The 20023-nt window shown below is 31.5% G+C and overlaps 1 protein-coding gene and 1 pseudogene across 1 annotated transcript; one reads left to right on the forward strand and one right to left on the reverse strand.

The window, feature by feature from the left end:
• Positions 1-11035: 11035 nt before the first annotated feature.
• On the reverse strand, positions 11036-12960 carry LOC145126970 (uncharacterized; annotated as a pseudogene).
• Positions 12961-14110: 1150 nt separating this feature from the next.
• Positions 14111-17184, forward strand: LOC145124337 (Leucine-rich repeat protein kinase family protein). Its single transcript, XM_079059643.1, has one exon. The coding sequence runs from the start codon at positions 14410-14412 to the stop codon at positions 17053-17055; it is 2646 nt and encodes an 881-aa protein (XP_078915769.1). The 5' UTR covers positions 14111-14409; the 3' UTR covers positions 17056-17184.
• The last annotated feature ends 2839 nt before the right edge of the window (positions 17185-20023 follow it).

The raw sequence follows: 20023 nt of genomic DNA on the forward strand, positions 1-20023 counted from the left end.
TCTAAAAATATATTATTAGTAGGTGTATACTGCACAAAATTTATTAGTATCATTCATAAAGAAATATTGGTATTTTATTATTACCTTGATATTTAGTGATTAACTTGGGCTTGGACCGTCTGTGATATGTTGTGAAAGCCCGATATAATGAAAAATGCAGCTCGACAGGGATAAGGTTTGTGGGAGAAATTTTGAGACAACTTTCCACATAGTTATTTTCAACCAGTCCCAAAATTGCAAACAATAATGCTATTTCCTACCACAATGATGCTAATTTATGCAGTTTTATGGTGATGATCTTGAGCCAACATATTTTGATCATATAAAATCAAGCAACAGAACAACTATAATTACATTCAAACGTTTTTTAATCTTTTATCATCTTCAAGATATAAGAACATAAGCACGGTGTTGAAAAACTTCGTGGTCTCAAGGTAACCATTTGCAAAGTGGACCACAATAAGTATATAAATAAAGTTTCTATCTTAATAATTATGTATGAAGGAGGCGGACAAAAATAAAATTTGAAAGTATATCATATTTGGTACAATACTACAAATAACAATTAATAAAAAAATAATTAATAAAAATTAATATTAATGAAAATGAAAAGTATAAAAACAAAATATGTAAGGGATGAAAAATATAACTTTAAAATATAACACGAGACCGAAATCGTAACTTACAAAATACAAATAATATAACTTTGTAATAATTAAGGATGAAAACAATTAATTCAAAATTAGTTTTTTTAAACGGCAAATCTAACCTAATGCTAAACTACACATTAAATTCATATATGTCTATGACGGGACTTGAATCATCAACCTCAAGGAGGGAAGACAACACCGGATACCGTTGCGCTAGAAGCCATTTGGTAATTCAAAATTAGTTGAAGGGAAAAGTGTAAATATAAAAGTTTGTTATAAGAAGAATCAAACTTGCTATTTCCAATTAGAAGCTTATTTGCATTTTATCTTCAACAATTATAATATGATTTGAATTTAGGCTAATGAATAGTAATTCTCCCTCGAAACCATGGTAATATATATATATATATATATATATATATATATATATATATATATATATATATATATATATATATATATATATATATATATATATATATATCGTTAAAAGAAAGAGAAAAAAACAAATATTAAAAAATTTTATTCGAAGAATGATAGTTATTCGGGTTATTGTTTTAATTTGTTTACTAAGTGTAAGACCCGTGTAATACACGGGTTTATTAAAAATAGAAATTTAATATCAATATTTAAACATTAAATATTTTATAAAATAACAATGTTACATAACATAATGTAATCTTTTGGAACATTTATAAATGAAATCAAATATTCTTTAGAACAATTATGAGACTTTATTATCAAATTAATAGAATGATTCTCATTCCTTATAAACTCCTTAGAATTTTATGGAATTATATTTTAAAAAAATGGAAATTCCCAAAAAACGACAATTGGAAAATAGTAATTCTAAAACTTCCACAAAATTACATGTGGCAAAACTTTTGAGAATTTTACAAGTGACAAAAAAACATTCATTTATTAGAGAGGATTCGAAAAAAATCATTATATAAATTAAATGAACAAAACGTCAAAAAAGAATCACTGACATATGTTCGTGAACAAACTAAACGAACACGAACGGATAAAGGAATGAGATTTTCTTTTCCATGTTTGTTCGTTTAACAAATTATCTTGTTAATGTTCGTTCCTTTATGTTCGTGAACATACTATACGAGCATAAACGAACAATGATAAACAAATACAATTGAACATATATGAACATAAACGAATATATAATATGGTAATATAATAAAAAAAATTGAACATAAATAAATATAAATAAATTAAACGAACGAATATAAATGAACGTAAACGAACATCATAAACGAACGTTCATGAACATAAATGAACGAACGAGACCATTGTTCATGTTCGTTCGTTTAATTAAACAAACGTTAATTTTTTTTAATGTTCGTTCATTTATTAAATAAACAAACATAAACGAACTTCTCGCCAAACAGTTCACGAACGTTACCACTACTAGAAAGATAGCCTTTTACGACGTGCAATCCACGACACTCCGTGATTTATGTTACGCAAATGGAAGTGACCTTAAAATGGTGTCCTCTCTTCAAAAATTTTAAGCATATATGTCACGCATTATTGCGTGCCTTTAGACTAGTTGTCTTAAAGAAAAAAATCAAAAACACGGAGGGCGCTTTCCATTAAACGTGCGTCCTCTATAACCGCCTCCTTTTAATTTTAATGAGACGCGCTCTTGTTTCGAAAATCGAGGTATCCGCTAAACATATCTAGGGCTTTTCAACAAAGATCAAAACACTCTGATCATCACTCAATACACTCTCTCTCTACAATCGATCGTCGACTCGCCTTGCAGACAATGTCCCCTCCGACAACGTTAGGTTCCTTCTCTTCCGGCGACTTCCCCTCCGACGATGTTAGGTTCCTTCTCTTCCGGCTGACTTCGCATCGCCGACGAGCTTGGGCTCTCCTGCCATCGTTGGAGACTATTCAATTTTACGTGCCCTAGGTCCGACTAAGGTATTGGAGAAGTTACTTGAGCTTGGTGTTCCTGCTGAAACTTCCCCGGTTGGCCAGAGAACTAACTTTCATCTCTATTTGCTAGAATCAAGTGACAGAAGAGCAAGAGCAGAATGAGGGGAAGAAGCGCCTGGTATCTATGAAATCGATGATAAATTGAACACATTCAAGGGTTTCTCACATTCTGAAGCTTCTCAATTTGAACACAACGTAACATTTCAAGAAAACCGATGCTCTTAGTTGGGTTTTCTCCTCATGTATATGCTTGCACTTAGTTGGGTTTTCTCCTCCGATTGTCGATTATAGCTGCTCTTTTCATGGTTTCATCTTGTGTAAACTTCCATTTTGCAAGAAAAATAAAAAATATAACTAACTTTAGTGTTTCTCCACCAAAAATAGCTGCTAAAAACCAGCCATCAGGTTTCAATGCCAACCTACTCTGTCACACATATAAAGCAAGTAGCCAATTATCAGTACATTAGTTCCTGTAGGCTGCTATTGAGAAGGACGTAATCGTCTTTTCACATAAGTATCATTACTTGTATCATTGCACCAGGAAGATCATTTGTCCAGTGGAGTCCCAAGCAACTTATCACTAAATCAACATAACTTTAACACCACAAATAACAATCCAAGTAAGTAAAAGTTGTAAAACTAAAACTACCCTTCCCACCAGAATCTTCTTTTTCCCAATATCTGGTATTCACAAGTCTCAAAAAGAAAACATATCCTTCATAACTTACCATATGTAAGTGTAGGATTGATGGATCGAAGCTTTTTAACTACTTCTAACACATTATCAAAGAAAGAAACTGAACCAATGTAACCTGTAATTGTAATTTGTAAATGCATCAACAAAACCATCAAATCATAATTCTTCTTCTAAGTAGTCATGTTAAATAAAATGCTTTTTTGTTTTAGAAAAAGATATAAAATAATCAAATACTTGTCAATAGAGGTGTGTAGTATAGTAGATTGTTGGCTTCTAGGCCTTTTATCAACTCCCAAAGTTGTTTTCCATTTGGAACTTTCCCTCACTGTAACTAATTTCCTGTAACTAGTAGAAAATAATCAAATACCTGACAAAAATGACCCTCACTGTAACTAATTTCCTGTAACTAGTAGAAAATAATCAAATAGACGTGTCATCAAAATCACTGTAACTAATTTCCTGATTTTGATCGAACATGGAAAAGCGATAATCTAATGCCAATTTCCAATAACTCAAACAAATTTGCAGTCAAACGGTGGAAGGGGACGAATAGCAAAACGAACCTGAACAATGTAGACTGAATACTGAGAACCCGCACAGATAAAGGAACGAATTAATTACAATACGCCCAATCAGCTAAAATCAACAAAATGTACACAGATAAAACAAAAGTAAGGAACCAACATCATTCAAATGTTGAACCAACATACAGGGTCAAGAAATAGACATGAATCCTCAAACATACATAAAATCAAAAATGATTCCTTGTATATACTATTTAATACCTAATTATGGCAGTTACTTTCTATCTAACCAACTGACAGTTAATACCTAATTATGGCATTTACTTTCTATCTATCAAAAATGAATCCTTGTATATACTATTTAATACCTAAAAATGTAACTGTTTAAAAATACATCAAACAAAATATCAAATGCATGTATTTATATTTGTAAGATTGGGCTTGGAGCAATCTATATTTATTAAAGAAAATATTACAGTTAGATAATTACATATTGAAAAATAAAGTTAATTTTAAACAGATTGACCACCCAAGGGTAAAAAGGTCACACACATAAATTATGAAGTAACGGGTTTGCAGGTGGTTTTGTGTTGGACACCTGTTTAGCCCATTTCTGATATGCTTTGGTTGACTTCAACTCTGTTAGGCTTTTTACAAGGAAGCTAAAGCCAAGTAAAATGGTTAAAAGTATCTCTCACTTTAAATATTATGGACATGAATCCTCAAACATACATATATGTTCTTGAAAGATGACAAACAAGTAGCATAATTATGTTCTTGAAACATTTATAGTACTTATACAGCAAGAGCAGATAGTATAAAGATATTCAAACAAGCTCATATTCAAAATTTCTAACTTTCAGATTTCTGTAAAAGTTCATATTCAAAATTTTAACAGTATTTCTAACTTTCAAATTTCTGTAAAAGCTCATAAAATTTTATAAAAAACATATAAAAATATTCAAACAAGCTCATATTCAAAATTTTAATAGTATAAAGAAACAGATACACATAATAACATGCTGAAAAAAAGACTAAACTACCACTAATAACATGCTGAAAAAGTAATATGAACAACATGCAATCCTGAAATAAACAAAAGACTAAACTACCCCTAACAACATGCTGAAAAGGTAATATGAACAACATGCAATCCTGAACTAAACAAAAGACTAAACTACCCCTAATAACATGCTGAAAAAGTAATATGAACAACATGCAATCCGGAACTACAATAAAAAGAAAACATTGATTTATACTAATAACATGCTGAAAAATTAATTAACTAAATTAATAAATAAATAAAAATAAATGGATGCTGAAAAAGTAATTGATACCCTATACAGTTTTGTTTTTGCACAGTTTTGGTCCCTGCTTTAGTTTTGTCCCTGTACAGTTTTGGTCCCTGCATCAGTTTTGGCCACTGTACAGTTTTTTTGTCCTTGCACAACAAATACAAATATAAAATTTTGTAAAGGATTGGCCCCTGAACATGTATTTGACATCTGATTGGCCCCTGAACAGTTTTTTTGTCAAGATTGGCTCCTGTATAGTTTTTTGTCCTTGTACAGTTTTGGCCCTGTACAGTTTTGCTTTTGCACAGTTTTTGTCCCTAAACATGCGTAATCATTATTGCTTTAAATGGTAAATAATTATGTAGGTTGGAAACAAATGTTAATGGATAAATCATGGATTTCCTCTAGTAGATTATAAAATGCATATGATGAAGGTGTGAATGCTTTTCTAGAGTTTGCAAAAACTAATAATCCGAAGTTAGATGTTATTCCATGCCCTTGTGTAAATTGCATCAATTTGTGTCACCACTCAATTGACAATGTCCGTTATCATTTGTTTGCCCACAGCTTCGATGAGAATTATAAAATTTGGTCTTTCCATGGAGAAAAACAACCCAAGAGTGATTCTAGATGCCCTAACAATTCCATTCCTCCTGATGCTATTTATACAAAGGATATGCTACATGATGCCTTCAAATATGTAGACGAAGAACCTGATTCGTTGAAATCACTTCTTGAAGAATGTGATAAGCCACTTTATGTAGGGTCAAAGTATAATGCACTTAGTGGATTATTGAAATTCCAAAATTTGAAGGGTCAGTTTGGATGGTCTGATGCTAGTTTTGATGCTTTGTTGTTTGTCCTAAAAGATATCTTACCATCAAACAATACCATCCCTAGCTCGATATATGAGTCCAAGAAGTTGATAAAAGGAGTAGGTCTACAATATGAGAAGATTCATGCATGTGAAAATGATTGTGTTCTATTCTGGAAAGAACATAAAGATGTTTCTCAATGTCCAACTTGTGGCACTTCTCGTTGGAAGAAGAATACCAAAAACGTACCTTCAAAAGTTTTGTGGTATTTTCCTATCATCCCTAGATTTAGAATATTGACGATGCAAGCAGAGGTTTAGCAGATCGGTTGTCTAAAGGGTATTTTCCTATCAAAAGTTTTGTGGTATTTTCGCCAAGTACGCGTAAAGGGAAATCTAAGAATATTGACAATGCAAGAAGAGGTTTAGCAGATCGGTTGTCTAAAAGAAAGGGCAATGACATCATCTTTATGCCCTACAATCCCGCGTTTGATTTTGACATTTTATTTTGAAAATGACTGCAATTATGTTAATTATTTGACTTAATTTTGTTTGTGGTTTTTGTAGAAGACATTGGGTATTGGGTGTACTAGACATGAAATCGGATAATTGCTATTATCTTGATTCCTTGAGTTCTAGCAATTTCAATATGCAGTTGAAGCAAATTGTTGATTCGTAAGTAATATAAATTATCAAAACAGTTGATGTGAATACAATAAACACCTATTTGTTGATGCTTTTTATAGGGCAATGGTTCTGTACGCTACACAAAGTGGATCCAACAAAAGGGTTAAACTAAATTGGGTTAATGTTACGGTCAGCACTTAATTCCTTATTGAAATTGTAGTTTTAACTTTATTTTTTGGATCAATTGCAATGATCATTTTATATGTAATTGTGTAGTGTCCAGTTCAGCCCGGAGCTACCGAATGTGGCTACTACATGCTAAGGTTCATGAAGGAGATAGTGGAAGAAGGAATTGAAGTGTTGGTCAAAGACAATGTAAGGATATAGCATTCTACTTTCATTACTATAATTTAATAGGAAAGGAATTGAAAAAGGATCATTTTATGGCATCCTACTCTCACAATTATAATTGAAATATTAGGTTACATGCAAAATTAAAATGTGCTTTCATTCATTTGAAAGTACAATGCCCTATTAAGAAAGAATAATTTACATTTTATGCTTATTTGTTAAATATAGCAACTTACTGTTACAGAATATGTTAATATGCTATTTTTTATTAATAAAAACAATATGCAATTTTTTTCACAAATCGGGGATAGCAAAGTTGAGTACACAACTGATGATATCGATGAGATACGTGAAGAATGGTCAGAGTTTGTTACAGGCTTCATTTATCGATGATTATGGTCTTTTGACAATCTATCCGCAAAACAATGTTATGGTTAACAGTGAAATGCTAGGTATGGTCTTTTGACATGTGTTGTAATGCTAGGTAGTCTTTTGACACACATGTACATGTTTTTGCTAACTTTTAGTAATGTTACTTAAGGTAACTTGACATGTATGTAATGTTGTTAGGTAAGTTGTTTGACGTTTAGATGAAAATGAATGTTTTGGTATATATATTTGTCTTTTATTATATGTATTCACATTGTAAATGTGTGTCGTAAATGCACGTCGTAAAGGGGTATATAACTGGCAGCTGGAATTTATGACATGCAAATGCATGTCATCTTCGATTATGATAGTAGATTTAATGATACGCATTGCGAGTCGTAAAGGCGCGTCGTAACGTTACGACACGCAATGGCGTGTCGTCTGCCTTTATGATAGAGCCTTTCTTGATACGCATTACGTGTCATAAACACGCGCGTCGTAAGGTTACGACACGCAAATGTGTGTCGTCTTTATTTATGACAGGGTCTTTCTTGATACGCATTGCGCGTCATAACTGCGCGTCATAAATGCGCGTCGTAAATGCGCATCGTAAATGCGTGTCGTAAATGAGCGTCGTAAACAGACGGCGCGCAAATGCGCGTCGTCTTCCGTTATGACAAGACCTTTCTTGACGTGCACTTGCGCGTCGTCTGAGCATTTTACGACACGCATTGCGCGTCGTAAAAGGCTGTTTTTCTAGTAGTGTACCAACGTTCAGTTCGTTTACAACCATACATATAAGTGAATAATGTAAACAAAGAACATATAACTGGCAGCTGGAATTTATGACATGCAAATGCATGTCATCTTCGATTATGATAGTAGATTTAATGATACGCATTGCGAGTCGTAAAGGCGCGTCGTAACGTTACGACACGCAATGGCGTGTCGTCTGCCTTTATGACAGAGCCTTTCTTGATACGCATTATGTGTCATAAACACGCGCGTCGTAAGGTTACGACACGCAAATGTGTGTCGTCTTTATTTATGACAGGGTCTTTCTTGATACGCATTGCGCGTCATAACTGCGCGTCGTAAATGCGCGTAGTAAATGCGCATCGTAAATGATTGTCGTAAATGCGCGTCGTAAACAGACGGCGCGCAAATGCGCGTCGTCTTCCGTTATGACAAGACCTTTCTTGACGTGCACTTGCGCGTCGTCTGAGCATTTTACGACACGCATTACGCGTCGTAAAAGGTTGTTTTTCTAGTAGTGTACCGAACGTTCAGTTCGTTTACAACCATACATATAAGTGAATAATGTAAACAAAGAACATATAAAAAACAACATTAAATAATTATATTGGATGAACAAAACGTCAAAAAAAACAACATTAAAAAATATATTTAAATAAAACCTCAAAAATATTAAAAGATTTTTAAACAAAAAAAATAAAGATAAATAAAAAAAGCAATAAATAATAATAATAATAATAATAATAATAATAATAATAATATGAGTTTATATAATTTAGATAATTGATTTAAAAAATAAAAATAATTTTATAAATAATCTATATTAATTCTATTAAAATATTCTATTAAAATAAAGATAAAGAACAGTTATATATATATATATATATATATATATATATATATATATATATATATATATATATAAAGAAAATGAAAAAAAGAAAGAAAGGGTAATTTGATCTTTTTATATGGACCAAGGACCTAGAGGGCAATTTTCGCAAACCACATAGATGTAACCTATCAAATTTTAAACTTAGGGAACAAAACTGAGAATTTGACAAAGTCACAAGGACCATTTCTGTAATTTACTCTGGTTTTTAAGGTAGTTTGGTGTTGTGGACAGTGATATCTAATACAACAGTATGTCATAACACCCAACGAACTCGGGTTCAAATGCCTCTCCGAAAAGATAACAACAACATCCTTAGCAACCTAGTTTTCAATTAAGGGGTTTCACTGATTTGGACACGGATAAAACTCGGTACTATTCTCCCAAAAACCCATGGGAAGGAAAAATTGAAGTATGTCTCCGTCTAATTGAACTGAACCTCATTAGCCACTTATAGTTTTAAGATAATAAGCCTTTTTTAAAAAAATTAAGAAAGCATAGACTTTTGAAAAAATAACTTCTTAAAAATTGTAAAAAAAAATATTTTGAAAAATGTTTAATAGCTTATCAACACTTTTAATATTATGACATATATTAAAATAAAGACAAAATTTCACAATTGGTCCCCGTGGTTTACAGAATATCTCACTTTGAGGACTTCCTAGCAAAAAGTCACGCGACTGGTCCTGTGGTTTGTAAAATTACATGAAAGGTCCTCCTGCCGTTAAATCTAACTTTTCAGCAGTTAGATTTTAATGGAAAAGACTATTTTGCCCTCGTACCAGTATTGCAATACACTACAATCCTCAAGGACCATTCGTGTAATTTTATAAATTTGAAATTTTATGTATATATAAATTATAAATATAAATTTCGTATATATATAAATTATAAATGTAAATTTTATATATATGTATATATATTTTTTCAACAACTTGATAATTTTTTGTTATCTTTTTGACATTTTATTTTCTATTTTTATTTTATAATTTTAGTTATTTATGGTTTTTTTTATGTTTTTATTTATTTTGATTCAAATAAATAAACTTAAGTTCGATAAACCATATCGAAACCTTTTTTTCTTAATTATGAAATGAAACGTTAATGTTTTTTTTTAATTTTTTGTTGTTACGGTTTATTTTATTTATTTATTTATTTATTTTACTTTGATGTTCTATAGTTAATACCGTTAGCAACTTTATGTTTGCATTTATCACTATCATTATTTTATCTTTTGTTGTTTTTTATATATATTTAGTTATTTATTATTCTTCTATTGTTTTTATTTATTTTGATTCAAGTAATGAAAAATAGAAAAACAAAAAACCAAAAACTCAAACCCCAAAAGTTGTAAAATACTCTAATATATTAATACATTTTACATTTTTCATATTTTTTGGTTTTTTTCGCATTTTTTTTTATTAATTTTGGTTATTAATGGTTTTTGTAACTTTTTTTTATTTTGATTTGTGTAAATAAAAAAGTTATGTTTATTTTCTTTATTTATATTTGTATATATAACTATTTTATTTACGCGAATCAAAATAAAAAGTTACAAAAACCATAAATAACCAAAATTATAAAAAACCAAAAAAACTCAAACATCAAAATTGTAATATACTCTAATATATTCCTACATTTTACACTTTTTGGAAAAGGTCAAAAAAAGTTATCAAGTTGATGAAAAATAAAAACGAAACAAGGAAAAAATTAAAAATAGGAAATAATTAAAAAATAAAAATAGGAAATAATTAAAAAATAATATGAAAAAAATTAAAAAAAATAATACTAAAAAATTTAAAAAAAATACGAAAAAACTAAAAAAAAGATGAAAATGTAAAATGTATTAATATATTAGAGTATATTAGAATTTGGTGTTTGAGTTTTTGTTTTTTGTTTTTCTATTTTTTATTACTTCAATCAAAATAAATAAAAACAATAGAAGAATAATAAATAATTAAAATTATAACAAAAATAGAAAACAAAAGGTTAAATAATGATAATGATAAATGCAAATTTAAAGTTGCTAACGATATTAACGCATCAAAAAAAAACAAGAACAGTAATGACATAAAATTAAAAAAAAAAAATAAATAAAAAAACATTAACGCTTCAATTCACAAATAATAAAAATTAAAGAAAAAATAATTTCGATATGGTTTATCGAATTTAAGTTTATTTACTTGATTCAAAATAAATAAAAATATAACAAAAAACCATAAATAACTAAAACTATAAAATAAAAATAGAAAACAAAATGTCAAAAAGATAAAAAAAATTATCAAATTGTTGAAATTATATATATACATATATATAAATTTTATATTTATAATTTATATAAATAAAAAATGCGAAATTTATAATTTATATATATATATATATATATATATATATATATATATATATATATATATATATATATATATATATATAAATTTTCAAATTTATAAAATTACATGAATGGTCCTTGAGGTTTGTAGTGTATTGTAATATTGGTACAAGGGCAAAATAGTATTTTCCATTAAAATGTAACTGCTGAAAAGTTAGATTTAACGGCAGGAGGACCTTTCATGTAATTTTACAAACCACAGGGACCAGTCACGTGACTTTTTGCTAGGAAGTCCTCAAAGTGCGATATTTTATAAACCATAGGGACCAATTGTGAAATTTTGTCTAAAATAAATTGCTTAGAAATAGTATATTTTTTTAGTTTTATACTTTCACCACAAAAATAAAAAATAAAAGGTTTTTATTTTATATTCTTTGACAAGTGACTTTAACGATAAGTTAAGAACAATGGAGGCAATTATGTATTTTTTTTTTTTTTTAACCATTAGGTAATCTAACTTTTCCTGTACATGTTAATTAGGTTATTATCGTTAGTTTTTAACCATTCCCCCGTTAAATAGTTATCTAAATTACACGAATGACCCATATGATTTAAATTTCTTTCGTAGTTGGTCCCCTACCAACCATGGTTTAAACTATACCATCAAAATTGTCATATTTCTGAAACTTTGGGGACCACAATCTAACATTTTAATCATCTTCCCCATCAAATCTGGTTGCATCCCCGAAACAATTGGGTTCTTGGTTCTTTCTCACAAGAACATTTTTTTAATTACATTTCAATAGAACATTTTTCAAGAAAATTAGCATGACCCATATAAAATATAAATCAAACATTTAAAATGATTAAAACGTAAATAGCTAATATTCTTGTAATTTGTATTTGATTAAAAAGTACTTGGTTATTGATAGAAAGAGACTACATACATGTACATCGTCTCCCGGAGACGCCGACTGCGAAATTTCCTCCAACAACGGCGACCATCTATTTGACCAAGCATTTAAAACGACATCGTAATTCAATTTCAGTAGCAACCGTTGCTTTCTGGAACCGAAATCCTCGTGTTCCGACTTCATCAATTCCTTCACTTTCTTCTTTTTCTTCTTGTTTCCAACCGAAGATTTTTCACATTTCACCGGTGGCACCGGTGTAATATCTACCATGTCCACCATCAGAATCCTCCACTAGTTTCCTTCATCGTCGTTTCTCAACACTTTCACTCTGTTTTCTAGCCCCGAATCCCAATCCCATTGGGTAGCAATGGCTAGTGTTGGAATCAGTTGAAATAATATCATTTGATTCATCGTTTACTAGAATGGAATTCGAATCCCCCATGATACTATCAATCCCCTGTTATATTTCCTCATCAAGAAGAGACTGAGTATCAAAATCATCAAGACCCTCATCGCTCAATTTCACAGAAACACAATTCGATTCGATTTTGATTTCCCCATGAACAACAGAGCAACTGCTTAATTGTAAGTTTGATTTGGTCGTTTTCGAGGTGCTCGTGGCTTTCGAGTGGAAATTGCAATCGGATAATTGCTTGATTCCGATAAGGTTGAACTTGGGGACAACAAATTTAAAATTGTTTTACTGGAAATAGTACCAGTACGTGGCCATTTGATCATTTGATTAATATTAAACCCATAAGCTCTTGAACCTAAACACGATGACATTTTAAGCTTTCAAGAACTCAATTGACCCCATAATTAATCAACCCATTCAAATAAATGAAAAAATATATCGAAAACCTAAAATTCAGGGACATGGTTTATGGGTTCCAAATGAGTTCAATCAATTTGTGAGAAAGAACCAAGAACACATCATACAACCGAAGAAGAACTAAGAACCCAATTGTTTCGGGGATGCATTCGTGTTTCAACCAGATTTGATGGGGAAGATGATTAAAATGTTAGACTTTGGTTCCCAAAGTTTCAGAAATGTGACAATTGTGGTCATATAATTAAAATCATGGCTGGTAGGGGACCAACTACGAAATAAATTTAAACCATAACGACCATTCGTGTAATTTAGATAACTATTTAACGAAGGAATTGTTAAAAACTAACGATAATGACCTAATTGATATCTCCAGTAAAAGTTAGATGACCTAATGTGTAAAAAAAACATAATTAGTTAAGTCGGACAAATCACATAACTTCATTGTGCTACAGTGACATTTTCCCTAAGAATAATTGGAACTTTGGTTCTTCTTTATGTGCAACATTCACTCTAACAACAACACTTTCATACGATAAGTTTGGTCCTTGTGTACAAAACAAATTACAAAAAATGCCCATGAAAATTAAAAAAAAGGTCCCTAAGTAGATTTTATGTTACAGAAGCGATCCTTGTGTTCAATACTTTCTTATGTTGGCAGGTTTGGTCAATTTTTTTTATAGAAACAGCCCATCTATTTAAAGAAAATATAAAAATGATCCCTACCAAATAGAAAATTTATGCATCACCAACAAAATATACATAAGTAGACTCACGACCTGCATATCCGCGAAACGATGAATGAGCAATATCTAGTTATTATTATTATTCTAAAATATAAATTGAATATCTTTTAAAAAAAAGATAAATAATCAATTTATAATTTTCACAATTATAATTTTTTTGCTTGATGATCATTGAATTCTATTAAAGCATGTTCTTATGATTTCACCAACCAATCGACATTTGCCCACTAACCCTTTTTCATCATGTCCATTAATGAATTTTCCAAACCACTTCACTGTGAATTTCTCTTCCCAACATTTTTTACCCAATTTCTTTTCCCATTAAAGAACTATATAAAAATCAAACCTTTTCCTGATGCCTTTATTGCCCCTTTCAACAGAAAGACAAAATCTCTTTTAATTTTCTTGTTTTCTCTTTTGGCTTGCTCGTGCCTCCAATCCCCAAATAAGCTAAAGCCCATCTCTTTTGAAGGGGAAATATATAAATGGCGATAAACTCGTCTTTCTCGTAAATTTCTTGAAAATACCCAATTCATTTAGGGTAGTCGATCGGCGGTGGATGGCGGTGGCTGCGGCGGCGGGTGGTGGTGTTTGAGTTAAACTCAAATTGATGATAAACCGAAGCGCTTTCTTGGAGTCTTGAAAACTCCTTTTCCGAACATGGGTTTTGCTCACTTTGGTTCAATTGTTCTTCTTACTCTGTTCTTCAGGTCAAACCTTGGTCAACAACAAGAACAGCCCACACCCATTCCCAATACAGATGAGTTCTTCATCTCTGATTTCTTTCAGAAAATGGGTATTTTAAATTCTTCGATTTCTCATGTTTACAATTTTTCTTCACCCGTTTGTTCATGGCAAGTTGTTTTCTGTGATGCCAATCAAGAACATGTCATAGGTCTAAATGCTCCTAATATGGGTCTTTCTGGTTCAATCCCCGATAACACAATCGGCAAACTCACAAAGCTTCAATCTTTGGATCTAAGCAGTAATCAGATCACTAATTTGCCTAATGATTTTTGGAGTTTGGGTTCACTGAAAACTCTTAATCTTTCGAACAACACAATCTCCATGAATCTTCCGAGTAACATCGGAAACTTCGGTTCACTTGAAAAATTAGACCTTTCGTTCAATAATTTCTTCGGTAGTCTCCCTGAATCGATTAGTTCGTTAATCAGTTTACAAGTTCTTAATCTCAATCGAAATGGGTTCGATTCCACTGTTCCATTGGGAATCTTAGCATGTCGTTCATTGATTTCTCTTGACTTTTCTTCCAACAGTTTCAATGGAAGTCTTCCCGATGGTTTTAGTTCGTCATTTCCCAAACTCAAAAGCTTGAATCTTGCTGGAAATGAAATGAAGGGAAAAGATTCAGATTTTTCGAAATTAGAATCTTTAAAATACCTTAACATTTCCAAGAATCTTTTTCAGGGTTCTGTTGTTGAAATCTTTCAGGAGTCATTGGAAGTGGTCGATTTGAGTAGTAATCACTTCGAAGGTCTTATTTCTCAGGTAAACTTTAGTTCATTAGTTTATCTTGATGTCTCCGATAATGAAGTTAGTGGGGAATTTTTCAGTAATTTAAGTGAAACCCATAATCTCAAACACCTTAATCTCGCCAACAACAGATTTTCGAAGCAAAATTTTCTCAAAATCGATCAAATTCCTAGTTTAGAATACTTAAACTTGTCCCACACGAATCTAATCGGCGGAATTGGTGACCAAATCTCGATGTTAACTCATCTGAAAACACTCGATCTCTCGAGTAATCATCTCACTGGTAAAATCCCACTTTTGACCTCAAAAACCCTCCAAAATCTCGATCTTTCTTTCAATAATCTAACCGGTGAAATACCCATTTCGCTCTTGAGAAAGCTTCCATGGATGGAAAGATTCAACTTTTCTTACAATAATCTAACCCTTTGTGACGCACAATTTTCCCTCGAAACCCTTCACTCTGCTTTCATCGGTTCATCAAATAGTTGCCCAATTGCTGCAAACCCTAATCTTTTAAAGACCAAAACTCATACCCATAAAGGACTCGAGCTTGCTTTAGCTTTAACCATTTCATTGATCGTTTTACTCGGGGCATTGCTATTTTGTGCATTCGGTTGTCGGAAAAAAACCCAAATGTGGGCCGTAAAGCAAGATTCATATAAAGAAGAACAAGTGATTTCGGGTCCATTTTCATTCCAAACGGATTCAACCACATGGGTAGCAGATGTAAAAGTTGCAAATTTAGTCCCTGTAGTTATCTTTGAAAAGCCATTACTAAATTTCACCTTTTCCGATCTTCTATCCGCCACTTCGAATTTTGATAGGGGTACCCTTTTGGCCGAAGGGCGTTTTGGTCCGGTTTATCGCGGGTTTTTACCCGGTGGGATCCATGTAGCCGTAAAAGTTCTAGTTCTTGGATCCACCATGACCGATCAAGAAGCAGCTAGAGAGCTCGAGTATCTTGGCAGAATAAAACACCCGAATCTTGTTCCTTTAACCGGATATTGTCTCGCGGGTGAAAAAAGAATCGCGATTTACGATTACATGGAGAATGGCAACTTGCATAATTTGCTCCACGATCTTCCGCTTGGAATTCAAACCACGGATGATTGGCGTTTTGATACATGGCAAGCAGAAGCAGATGAAAATAACAGTATCAGTAACAGTATTACTAACGGTAACAGTATTGGGATTCAACACACGGGGTCAGGAGATTTGTTGGCCACGTGGCAATTTAGGCATAAAATCGCGTTAGGCACTGCTCGCGCACTTGCGTTTCTCCACCATGGATGTTCGCCACCGATCATCCATAGGGACGTCAAGGCGAGCAGTGTTTATCTTGATTTGAATCTTGAACCAAGATTATCGGATTTTGGACTCGCGAAAATCTTTGGGAATGATCTTCAAGATGAAATGGCGCGTGGGTCCTTTGGGTATGTCCCACCCGAGTTTTTGAATCAAGATGGAAGCTCGAATAGTTCGTCACCATATGTGATTACTCCAAAATCCGATGTTTATGGTTTTGGAGTGATTCTTCTTGAGTTAATATCAGGGAAAAACCCGGTTGAAGATGAATACCCAGATGAAAATAACTCAAAAGATTCGAATTTGGTGAGTTGGGTGAGAGGTTTAGTGAGGAAGAATTGTGGGTTTTTGGCGATAGATCCAAAGATTCATAACACAGGAATCGAGGCTCAAATGGTGGAGGCATTGAAGATTGGGTATTTATGTACGGCTGATCTTCCGGCCAAGCGGCCGAGTATGCAACAGGTGGTTGGACTTTTAAAGGATCTTGAACCAGTAATGAATTAGTGAGAATTTTAATGTTTTTTTTTCATTTTTTTTGAGGTTGTGGGTTTTTTTTTTGTTAGATTGTTGTTATGGTGTACAGTTTGTTTGAATATCATTGAAGGCAACCGATTCTAAAGAAGTTTTCGATGATTTAAACTTGTAATCTTTAAGGTGTCGTCTAATATGAAAGGATTGCATATCGTTCAAGCAAAGCTCTTTTAATGCATGAAAATATATATGTAAAAATAACTCGAATAGAAAGCTAATTTGGTGACTATAAGGTTCTATTTTTTTTTTCTACTAATTGTTGTCCGAAGGATGTTTACAAAATATTTAACAACATTACCTACTTTTAGGCGAATGAAAGCAAAAAATAAAGATTTGTTAAAAGATTAGCTTAGTGGGAAAAACTTAACTTCTCCTTATTTGTAAAAAGTATGGCTTGATAGGAAAAATATAAACTTATCCTTATTTTCTCTATTAAGTTGTTTATCTTTCATTAACTCACAGATTTAAGTAATATTTTTATTAAGTCATCGAGTAAAATTCTAGCATCATTGGACCACAGACTACTTGGTAAAAAGATTTGAAGAGAATATACATGTATGAATAATGAGCTAAACGTCTTTCACCGTTCATATTGATCTCATATCATACAATTGTTTGTGTTGTAAAAAAGTTAAAAAGTTAAAAAAAAACGTAAGCAGTATAAAGGGTCACTCATACCATTACATTCGTCCTTATTCGGTTTGGTATAAAGTATCATCAAAGTCACCAACTGAAAGAAAAAACATGATTCATTATTACAGAATTGTCTTATTAGAAAGACCTAGAGCTTTCTACATAAGATACTCCCGTGTGATGTAAACCTTTTTGTTGTATAGCATTGGCCACATCTATGGATTCAAACGTAGTATTTAGGCTTGGATTCCATGGAAGTTGTGTGAATCATGGACCACTTATGCAACTCCATCGATGGAATTCGTCCTTTGTGGCTCATGGACTTATGGTGGTTGTCGACCATAGGTTTGGTAACCATCAATTCTGCTATGTTCACATGCAATCACAAAATACAAATTTTATGGACCCAAACATTGATTTGGTAATAAGTTTGTTTGGAAAAATTACAGAAAATGTCAACGTAGATATATTTTTTTCGTTAATATATCTTATTTTTAACCACAATAACAGTGTCTTTATATCCATAATAACAATATACTTATATATATATATATATATATATATATATATATATATATATATATATATATATATATATATATATATACAGAAAATAGCAATATTTAACTCATCATAGCATCACATTAATAATTATTTACACATAACAACAATGTAATTACAGTTTTACACATAATACCAACATACTTATAGTTTCTTACCTTATAATAACAAGGTATATAGATTCTTTTATTAATAATAACCATACTTAACAAATAAAAGTGCATCGGCCTTTACTTGACTTATTGATCAAAAGTTTTCGTATCAAAAACAATCATGCTATAATCATGTGTGTACTTGGAAAAGAGGTTAATTAGCCACTTTATTGCCTGTACTAAACATCGGCACTTTACTAATCTTAGATTCAGATGAATCCAAAAAATTATGCATCTTATAGTTCTGAGTTACAAAGAGGAATTATCATTTAATTTCGAGTATTCTTAAGATATATCATATTTTATGCATAAAGTACAACTTCCTAATGAAATGGACATCCATTGGCCTTCCATAGTGTGGCGTTAGAGAACTTGATTCCTAGGAAAAACTAAGATTAATTTATGATGATGTAGGCCAAGATTAATTAAAAATTTGTGATGAACATGAAAGCTATGTTTTAGATGACAGAAATTTCAAATCTATGATTCCTATTAGACATCATTGGTCAACTAGAGCATGATCATGACAACCATGATAGGGATTTTATAATCAAATTATTTACCAAAAAGATATCATACACTTCCTTTTCAAACTACACATAGTTTAATGAAAACACTTGGTTATCATTAAAATTTAGTAAATAGAAGCAATATATTTATATCTAGCGAATATGTTTGTATGAATACAAGCTCGAAGATGTTACTTTATTAATTGATACTATCTAAGACACTATATTTTAAAAATTAACCAATTGTCGCATTATACTTGACACTGAAAAGTGAAACCTAAACATCACTGGTTTTTCCTTAGCAGAAATAAGATCATACATCCAAAAAAATAATCCTGTTAAGACATCATATTCATATTCTTCTTTTATATTGACATTGTGTATACATAGACATACAAACACATAAAAACATACATATATACAGACATACAAACACATACACATTCAGAATCATGCAAATACATATGCAAACATACATGCACATACTCAAACGTACAAATACATACACAAACACTCACATACATATATACACATACAGTCTTACACATACATGCATATAAAGGGAGTGAAACCAATAAAATACAAAATAAATTAATAAAAGCATTAAGTAATCCAGCCATTATAGAGGTCTAAACATTACATAAGCCAAACAAAACAGATCTAAGAACACAATATACTCTCTTTTTGCATATACCCAAACATCATCAACCCAATCATGATGAAACTTTATTTCATCCAAAGTGAGCAAAAGCTTTTCCTTAGGATGCTGAAAATTCACCAAATATTTGATTTCATATTCTCTTGAAATCTTCACCACCCACCACTCATCCCTACACCAAGCATCAATAATTTCTGATTTTAAAAAATCACTTACCAAAATTTGAGGAGGAACTGAATGTGCTTGATTTTGAAAATCTCTCTTAAAGGCTTGTCACCATCTTTTGTGAGGAGGATGCGATATTCGACAATGAACTATGTATTGAGTATATAAGAGATAATGTTTGCAAAGAAGTAAGATTCTTTGAAACTTGCCCCGTTCTGGAAAATGGCGACTCCAACGTCTCTCTCAAAATTTTGTTAAAAGTT

Source organism: Lactuca virosa, chromosome 7, assembly GCF_052849685.1.
Source record: "Lactuca virosa cultivar CGN04683 chromosome 7, Lactuca_virosa_CGN04683_v6, whole genome shotgun sequence".
Taxonomy (NCBI): Eukaryota; Viridiplantae; Streptophyta; class Magnoliopsida; order Asterales; family Asteraceae; genus Lactuca; species Lactuca virosa.

Coding starts and splice junctions, on each gene's coding strand:
- LOC145124337 (XM_079059643.1), top strand. CDS start 14,410: ATGGGTTTTGCTCACTTTGGTTCAATTGTTCTTCTTACTCTGTTCTTC.